The 10,134-nt window shown below is 34.7% G+C and overlaps 1 protein-coding gene across 1 annotated transcript; it reads left to right on the forward strand.

Moving 5' to 3' along the window:
- The first annotated feature begins 8,537 nt into the window (after window positions 1-8,537).
- On the forward strand, window positions 8,538-9,738 carry LOC18035762 (putative UPF0481 protein At3g02645). The gene is made up of 2 exons (XM_024181197.1): window positions 8,538-8,984; window positions 9,070-9,738. Exons 1-2 carry the CDS (start codon window positions 8,538-8,540, stop codon window positions 9,736-9,738), a joined length of 1,116 nt encoding a protein of 371 aa, XP_024036965.1.
- Window positions 9,739-10,134: the final 396 nt, after the last annotated feature.

The raw sequence follows: 10,134 nt of genomic DNA on the forward strand, positions 1-10,134 counted from the left end.
GTTGCAGGTACACCAGACCGACCCAGCGACTGTAAATATATTTTAAGTCTTGGCCACGTAATGGTGTTAGAGATATAGATGATTTTTGTTAGGACATCTTAGTTATCTCGTTATTTTGGGAATGTATAATTTTGTTATATTTTTTTTTGGGATTAAGAATAAACTGAGATATTAATATTAGTTATAATATTATCTTTTGAGACTCTGGAGATATAAAACTCAGCATTTTGGTTGAGGATGTTGATCACTGGAGTTTGTTGTATATTGCATTATATTGGGAGTGCTTGTCTTACATATTTTTAGATTGGGAGTGTTATATATATAAAGGAGACTCTGCCGAATTTTCGGCAGAATCCTTACTGATTAGATTATTATCAAGTTCGTTTTGATGAGACCAGATTGACTCGCTCGGGAGGATTCGGGGCAGGTTGTTTCATCCTGCTCTTGTCTGGAGTCACCACTTTGGCCAGCACTTTACCCCTTACAGGCCAACCCGGTGCAAGCGGGAATTAGTTTGGGTTGTGGTATGGGCTAAAAGGTACCTCCCACAGTTGGGGCCCACTCAGGACCACCTCGCAGTTCAGACAAAAAAAAAAGTAACAATAATAAGCCCCAATAATATAATTTAAAGATAAATGCTTCTTTAATCTTTGCAATTTGAACCAATTATATAATCAGTCATTTTATTCTAAAATATTACACACAAAAGTTCATGTACATAGTTGTTTCCATTAAAATTTACTTAATTATCGTTGATTTTCATTTGTTACATTCTAATTGGTTTTAATTTCAAGTTATATCATGCAGAAATATTATTTTATCTTTTATAACGTTAGATTCAAAAGTTACAAAATTAATGATAAGTATATTTTAAGTAAATTTTAGAAATACAAGTTTTAACTGAATAATTAACACCAAACTACGCTGAGTAGTAAAGTAGCATTTACCCTCAATTTAAACATCCACTATAGGAGGGAAAAAAGCTCTCAACCGCGGATGCTCTTGAAAGGAACTTGTCTCCTCTTGAAGATGATCGATCAACAAAGAAAACTAAATTTAGATCTCAAGAGGAAGATGGGGACAATCCTTCTCCTTTATCATTTGGAGACAAATTGATGGAAACACAAGCATGGGTGGCTGATTAACTCATGGGAAAATAAGATTTCTTGAGCAGGGATGATGAATCGAATTTTAGATGAAGATGTGGTGATGGAGAAAGAAGGAATAATTTTGTCTATCTCTTTCTCAAGAAGAGTTCTCGACCACCTTGTCAAGCCATGGCAAACAATGGTAGTTATTAAACTTCTCGAACGAATAATTGGATATAAGGCTTTGTGCTCCCGTCTAGACTCTTTGTGGGCTACTACACAGGTGGCTTTTCGGTGATCGATCTAGAAAATCGATACTACCTTATTCATTTTGGAAATGAAGAGGATGCTTAGTTTGTTTGAGCTCAAGGACCCTGGATCATTTTAGGCCATTACCTGATGGTTCATAAATGTTTGCCGAGGTTGGATAAGTAAAACGAGAAAACTAATCCAGTCACTACATGGATTCAACTCTCAGGGATGCCTCTGCACTATTACCATAAGAAAATTCTTAGAATGTTGGGCCATATAATTACAACTGCTATATGGATCAATTACAATACATAATTGGCGTCTAAAGGCAAGTTCGCTCGAATAGTTGTTAAAATCAATCTTGAGAGACCATTGGTGTCCCAAATTCTGTTAGATAGGAAAATACAAAGAGTTGAATATAGAGGTCTCCCGATGATCTATTTTAAATGTGGGATTTATGGGCATACATGAAACTCTTTTCCGAATAAGAAAACTAATGAAAACATCAAAGATAATGCTCAACAGACCACGAGCATTGAAGCTACAATTGGTGATGAGACGCCATCAACGACTGAAATGGAATTTGCTAGTGCCAAGTTTGGGCCGTGGATGATAATGTCTAGAAAAGGAAGGTTTGAGGGAAATAAGGAAAGAGAATCTTCCAAGGCATCAAGTCGAAATGTTTCTGGAAAGTGGGATGAAGGTCCGAGATTCTTGCCAATGATTCTATGAATGAAAATCACAATGAATCAAATATAGAAGATTCCAATATAGATATTGAGCCAAATTTGACCGTTGCACCTCCTCACTATAAAGGAAATAAATCCTCCATGCATGCTTTATCCAGAACATCTCTTATAGACCTAAACAAGAACATAGAAAAAAAAATAACGCTAACCTAACCCACCTAAAATCTATACAAACAACCTTACCTGACCCAAAACCAAGTACAATCTCTGACCCGAGCACTTCCTCAACCATGAAAAATCTTGGTTTACGAAAGAAAGAAAATCAAATCAGCAACCCCATAAACCCCATGTGCCACAATAACCAAGTTAACAACCCCATGAACCCTACTTCCACAATCATGCACCTTCTATGCAAAACTCTATGCAAGCCACTAATAGCTCATGTAAAGTCACAGCCCTCAAACCAATTTCCATAAATTCCATGCAACCAACTTGTTTCCTCACCAATTTAGACCTTAAAAAACACACTGCCATTAATTTTGTTAAGGCAACGAGTATTGAGAATTAGGACTCTATATCCATGAATGCATCCCGTGGCGAGAGGTTGGGTCTTCTTGTGATGGACAACAACATAGAACCAATGGGGGATGTTGAAAACTAAGAGGATTAAACTGTTCAAAACTGAAACTATTTAGGCAACAGTAGAATTTTGCTAAACTGAAAGATTTATTGATATTTTACAAGAGAGACACTACAACACTCACGGCTCAGTCTTCTTTCTCTCCACTAATTCTTCAATCTTCACTTAATGCCTACAATAAGGAGCTTAGGGGTATTTATAGTATCCTAAAACTAATGCAAACCATACAAATATTAAATTATAAAAATTTAACAACCATATTTTACAAATATCTCCAAGTATTTAAGAAATACCTAGATTTAGATTTTTTTTATCTCTACTAGATATTTTTATATTAGAAATATCTCTCATTCTTTACACAACTCTTAAATCTTCCATGGATTGGCTTTGAACTTAAGCTCAGACAAATATAAGTGGATTGGATCATGAAATTAGTATTGGACTTTATAACACTCTCCCTCAACACCAACTTTCATCATTCTATCCATATTGAGCTGTCAGCGAAACTCCTCGAATTTCGGTACCAAGACTCTTTGTAACCAAATTCGCAACTTGATCATTTGTCTTGATATACTACATTTCAACTTTATCTTGCAATACATTTTCCATAATGAAGTGATAATGCACCTCCACATGCTTAGTTCTTGCACGAAGAATTGAAATTTTCTACCAAGTTGATCGGCCATTAATTATCGCAATACAATGGTATTGTATAATCTATTGGTTGGTATAGATCATTTATCAATTGCATCAGCCAAGTACTTTCTTGACCTGCCATTGTTGTTGCCCTATATTTTGTTTTTGTTGTTGATAGTGACATAGTTGGTTGTCTTTTACTACACCAAGAAACTACTCCAGACCCCATTCTAAAAACATACCCAGCAGTTGATTTTCTTATATCATGATCTCTAGTTTAGTCAATGTCACAATAGCCAATCAACTTGTAACTTTCACTTTTCATGTACAACAAATCAAAATCAATTGCACTTTTCACATATCTTAGAATTTTTCAAACCATTTCTAAGTGAGTTTTTTTTTTTTTTTGGATTTTGCATATACTGACCCATTATAGTTATTGCATATGAAATGTATAGTTGAGTTAACGTTAGGTAGATTAAACTTCCTACGATTGTCGATACATTGTTTCATCTTGTAGATCCTTGCCTTATGTGCGTATAATTTTGCATTGACTGCTATTAGAGTTGAGATTGGACTGCATTTAAATCTTCTAAACTCTAAAGTAAGTTTTTGGCATATTTTTATTGGCAAAGAAATATACCCTCTTCTATTCGATCAACCTCTACATAATAGGTGCTTAAGCTAACTAAATTCTTCTATCTAAAATGAACTCATAAGTTCTCTCGTGTTTACCAAATCTCTTATTCATCATCACCAGTAAGAATTAAACCATCCATGTACACTAGTATAGTTGCTAGTTTTTCTTCACTAGCTTTGAAGAAAAAGCTAAAGCCTGCATATACTACTGAATAACTATTCTAAGTTAGAAATTCAGCAATCTTACCATACCATGCCCTTAGTGCTTGCATTAAATCGTAAAGTGCCTTTCTCAACTTGCATATATATTCTGGATGAGCTTAATTCTCAAATCATCTCAATTGGTTCATGTGGATCTCTTAATCTAATTCTCCATATAGGAAGGTATTTTAACATTCATTTGCCATAATTGTTATTCCTCACTAGCTGCAAGATATTAGTTTTTGCACCCTTTGGTTTCAGAACCAAATCCCAAGTATGATTCAGCTTTAGTGTAGCCATTTTTCTTCCATGGCCTTCATCATCTGCTGCATCTCTAAACATCTTAAGTTCTTTTATTTTTCTTCTTCTATAACCACTATATTAACATACCTGAGATTTAGTTTCCTCACTCTTTTGGATCTTCTAAGTTGAGTTTCAAAAGTTCTTGGTTTTAGTTCACTTGATTCTTCATCTTATATAGGACCCTAGTAAACACATGTCTTCTAAGGACTTTACGCCTCATCATGCTTAGTATCATCATCCCTTGGATTATCAGAATTTTCATATTCGTTTTTACTCTAGTAAATTTTAGCAATTTGTTACTTTATTTGATTTTCAATTTCTTTTGAATCTAGTAGCTCTTTTTCTTTTTTTTTTTAAGATTGCCACGAAGATGTTTTATCAAACCCCACATTTTGTTTTGTGTAGCATTGTCCACTTGTAGGATCACAACACCTCTATCCTTTTTCTTTGACTGTCATACCTGACAAAGATACAACGAATTGGCTTCTTGTCAAATTTACTTCACAAGTGGCTTGGCATGAAAAAAATAACACACATAGCCAAATACACGAAAATGGTTGACCATAGGTTTCATATTCTACAGCTTCTCGTAAGGTGATATGAACTCTAATTTCAGTTAAGGAAGTTTGTTTATCACATAAGCTGTCGTCTTAATAGCTTTAGCCTAAAACCTCCCTAGTATATTCTCTGCATGTATTATAGGTTAGCATACCTCAGCCAGATGCCATTTCTTTCAATTTTCTATGCCCTTCTATTGTTGTGTACTAGCACAAGTAAATTGATGGTGTATCTTATAGTTTTTAAAATACTAGGAGAACTCATGTAATGTATACTCTCCTTCGTTGTATGTTTATAAAAAGCAAACATTCTTTCTGCTTCTCCTTCAGTTATGTCTCTGAATTTTTTAAACTTTGAAAAAGTATTAAATTTTTTAGAAAACCTAGATATACCTGGAGAATCATCAATAAATGTGACCATGTATCGCATGCCACTAATAAAAGATTACTTAATATATCTAAACACATCAGAGTGTACCAACTCTAATGGTTATTTTGCTTTAAACTTCGACTTCTTATATGGGATTTGGTAAGTCTTGCCATATTGATACCCTGCATGCATTGTGTCTACTCTCACATCAAGTTGAGGCAAACCTCTGAGCATTGACTTGTTCGTCATCATTTTCAATTTATGATAGCTAACATGTTCCAACAAAGCATGCCATACATTTACTGTGTCATTCTTTTGAGTCTTGTTTACATAAGCATACTCTACTGATGATACATAGACTGGCTCTAACCTTTATCCTTCCATAATAGGTGTCCATGAGATCTTTAAGTCTTGATACTCCCTGACATTTTAAGGACTAAATAAGACATATCTACCTAATTTATTAGTTGTGATACTGAGAGTAAGTATTTCTTCATACCTGGACATAATACACATTTTAAAGTGACACTTTGTGTGGACCATATCGAGATGCAAAAACTATAATGCCAACGTTAACTATTGGCAATCGCAAGTTTTTGCTGTTAATACCACATGACCTCCTTTGTACTTAATCAAGTCTTGTAACTTCTCTCTATGCCAGTCGTGTGATTTGAATACCCTAAGTCAATGATCCAATCACTCTCATAGTTAATCCGGCCAGGTATTGTGACTACAAGGGCTAGCTCCTCTTCCTCGATGGCAATTGATGCCTCAACTTCCTATTCTTCATCACTATCTTTCTTTTGATTGGAAGTAGCAGCATTAATCCCCTCAAACGTTTTCTCATACCAACAATCTTTCTACAGTTGTAGCAATTCCCTTTAAACTTTTTCTTTGGCTTGTATTGGCCACCATTACCACAATTCCTTTGTGCTCCTCTTATCATAGCATTTCTAGGCTTGAACTAGTATTACCTAGAGAGTAAATGATGAATTTTTATCCTATTTTTTAGTTACTTTTTGCATAAGTATCTATTTAAGTATAGTTATGACAATATAATGTGTTTTAGACTATTTTGTGCTCTAATTAAGTGAACTATTTGTAAGTGACTAAAAAGCTCATGCCTTTTTTATGGATGCTATAGAAGAAGGTCTGTATTGTTGCAGCAATAAGCTTAAAGAAAACGATAAAAGACTTATGTGCATATGAAAAAAAACAAGTCTGAACCAGAAAGAATGTTGTGGCAACTGCTGCAACAATCCAGGATCAAATACAGATAAAACTGTTCATGTGTTAACATATAAAGTTTGTTGTAGTTGTTATTAGAGCCCATCTGAACATACATAGAGGCTTTAGGCCATGTGTTTGGGCACTCTTGCATTTTGAGGGCTTATGCATGTAATATGATGATAATAGAGATTTAGTTACTGAGATACAGATGACATAAATGAGATAGAGGCCTTTGGGGCTTATAGAAGTACACAAAGAGACTTTAAGCCGTGTGTTTTAGCGCCTTTGTCCTTTGAGGATTAGTTTATGCATGCGAAGATATGATGAGATATATGAGATGGCACTTCATTGGTCTACCCGTGGTAGTTCCGAACATGACAATACCCAAATAGTATATCATTGCATTGCCCGTATGAGCTCGGGTATGACAAGATCATTTTTTTGGGTACTTGTTTAACGATAGTTTTAATTTTATATATTTTATATTGTGATATGATTTTTGTGATTATTACGTACCTTATTATGTACTCTTTTCAATGTCAGGTACTCGATTTAAAGGTTACATAATTTATTCTTACTAATTAAATTATTATCAATCAAGTTAACAAGTTAGCAATACTAGATAGACTCACCCTGAATGTTCGAGACGGGTCGTTTCACTTAAGCTGATGTCCCATTCCGCTAAATATTTCAAACCAAGACATTCTTTTACTATCTGACAAGTGTGCTTAGTCTAAGTAATCGGCGGTTAATTGTTGTAATCATTCGTGGATTACATTATATGGCATAAGAATAAATAGCTTGTTGGCATGTGCAATAAACAATCTACGGATAAGATCACACCTTTTAAGAAGACTTGATGCTAAATCTTTATAACAGCAAATTGTTTGATTTCCTTTTCTATTTCTCATAAACAATGTAATGGTTGAGCTAGTTGTAAGTATAATATAGAGTAAAAATATAGTTATAAATTTTGTACAATTTTTTTTATATAAAATGATGTGGCATGATTTAATTAGTTGAAATAAATATCTTTTGTTTCACATGATTTTTTTTTATTATTTTGTATTTTTATTTAATCAATGAGTTAATATCAAATCAGTTTATACAAAATAAATTTATATAAGAGTTTGTAAGTGTATCATCACTCTAATATAAATGAGAGTTGACTTGTGACGTAGTTCAGTTTGCCGTTGACTGCTTATAAAAAAGTGATCAGCCAAAAAAATAAAAAATAAAAAATTCATTTCGAAACCACTTGACGAGACCCTTTACCGAGAAAACAATATTTCTCTTCTTGTGCAAATACAGCCGCATCGCCCTAACAAATGCTCCAACCCTCCACTCAATCAAAGCATCTAAGCACCCATTATTGTTTTTTTTGACAAAAAAAATCCTTCTAGGATAAAACAATTAAGTTCTAGTCCCCAATTGTGTCTCCAATTTTATCAAGCATGTTTTCTAATTAATCCAAGTCTAACCATCGATAAGCGTCAGTGGATCATGAACATACGTTGAGCACTCGAAGAGGAGAGCGATACTGAGCTTTCGGTCAGCATTTTCAACGTGCCCAAAACTCTGATCAGTCCGATGTCCAGTGATCCCGATTCCTACACTCCACAAGAAGTTGCAATAGGCCCTTATCACTACTGGCGTCAGGGGCTCTATGAGATGATCACGTACAAGCTTGTGCAACGAAAGGAGCTTGTACAAGCTCAAAGACACATCGATGGGGATCACAAGTTCCAATATGTTGTTGAGCAACTGAAAGAGCTTGAGCTAAAAATTCGAGCTTGTTACCTCAAGTTCTTAAATTTCAGTAATGAGACTCTAGCTTGGATGATGGCCATCGATGCATCATTCTTGCTTGAGTTTCTTCAGATCTATGCCATCAAATAAGGTAAGTTATCTGCAACTACTTCCTCAATATCGATGTTGCGTTTGCTAGATTATGCAGGGACTAAAGCTGCTCATAACGCAATTCTTAGAGATATGGTGATACTTGAGAATCAAATTCCCTTGTTTGTGTTGAGAAAAAAGATTAAAGTTCAATATTCATCTTTGGAATCAGCTGATGATATATTGCAGGCCATGTTGCTGGGATTTTGCCAAGAGCTCTTGCCTTTTCAAATACTGAAGGACATTCCAAAAATCAATGTCTCAGAGCGTGCACATTTGTTAGATTTTTTGTACGGCACAATTGTTCCAAAAGCTGAACAAAAGTCTGAGATAACTGAAGTTGCTGATGATCAAGGAGAAGACAAGCAAGCGACGCAAAAATATTTCGGTGACCAAACTTACATAAAAAAGATTATTCAGGGAGATGTGGAAGTTGCTTTTAAAGCTGAACAAAGGGCCAATCTGTCTTATCAAAAAGCTGTTTCTATCAAAACCTCTCAAATTATTCTTCAAATTACCTTGGACAGTGCTTTCAAAACTACCTCTAATTTCAATTTTGGCACAGCTGATTCAATATATGTTATTTCCAGAAGAAAATAAATCAGATGATGAGGGCTCCTACTCAAGCAACAGTGACATGAACAAGCCACCATTAGTGGAAGAAATCACAATCCCTTCAGTCACTGAGCTCTACAAGTCCAGTGTTTCATTTTCAGCTACAAATGGCAACATATTAACCATCAGTTTCGACACGAATACAGCAACATTACACCTTCCGTCAGTCAGTTTAGACGTAAATTCAAAGGTGATCTTGAGAAACCTAGTGGCATACGAAGCATCAAATGCATCCGGGACTTTAGTTTTTACACGCTATACTGAGCTGATGAATGGGATTATTGACACTGAAGAGGATGTGAAGTTGCTCAGGAGAAAGGGGATTCTTTTGAACAGATTGAAGAGTGATGCCGAAGTTGCTGATCTTTGGAATGGGATGAGTAAATCTATTAAATTGACGAAAGTGCCACACTTGAACAAAGTGATTGAAGATGTCAACAATTATTACAACAACAGATTGACGGTTAGGTTTTGGAAATATACGAAGCTTTATGTGTTCAGTTCTTGGCAGTTTTTTACATTGCTTGCTACCAATATGCTCTTGCTTCTGATGATATGGCAAGCTTTTTGCTCCATTTATAATTGTCGCAAATTCAATATCATCTCTGACTCAGACTGATTGCTTAGACTATATCAACTCGTGTTTTTGTATTTTCCTCCTTTCTTTTTGGTTGGTGTGTGAGGGAGAGGAAGCAAAAGTTTAGCTAAGTTCTGGCTTCTTTTGACGGAAATGTAATGATGCCTGAAATCGTGTTTATTATTCATCAAATTTTCAGTAAAGATATATGCATGCATGCTATTCTATATCCATAGGCTTTTTATTCCTATTAAATATTTTAATCATTGTTGCATGTCTTCCTTTGAAAAATGTACTTGATTAGTCCAACTAATCGATAGGTAACTGATGTTATCATCCATGGATACAATTATAGGGCACAAGAATAAAGAGTAGGGGACCATATACCAAATTAAATTTCATGTTTAAAAAGAAGAGAAATTTATTTGAAAAAATACT

This window comes from Citrus clementina, unplaced genomic scaffold, assembly GCF_000493195.1.
Source record: "Citrus clementina cultivar Clemenules unplaced genomic scaffold, Citrus_clementina_v1.0 scaffold_7, whole genome shotgun sequence".
NCBI classification, from domain to species: domain Eukaryota; kingdom Viridiplantae; phylum Streptophyta; class Magnoliopsida; order Sapindales; family Rutaceae; genus Citrus; species Citrus x clementina.

What these genes read in the sequence shown, in the direction of transcription:
- LOC18035762 (XM_024181197.1), top strand. Translation starts at nt 8,538, where the DNA reads ATGTTGCGTTTGCTAGATTATGCAGGGACTAAAGCTGCTCATAACGCA. An exon ending in ATCTGTCTTATCAAAAAGCT is followed by an intron (nt 8,985 to 9,069) that starts GTTTCTATCAAA and finishes ATTTTGGCACAG; the next exon opens with CTGATTCAATATATGTTATT.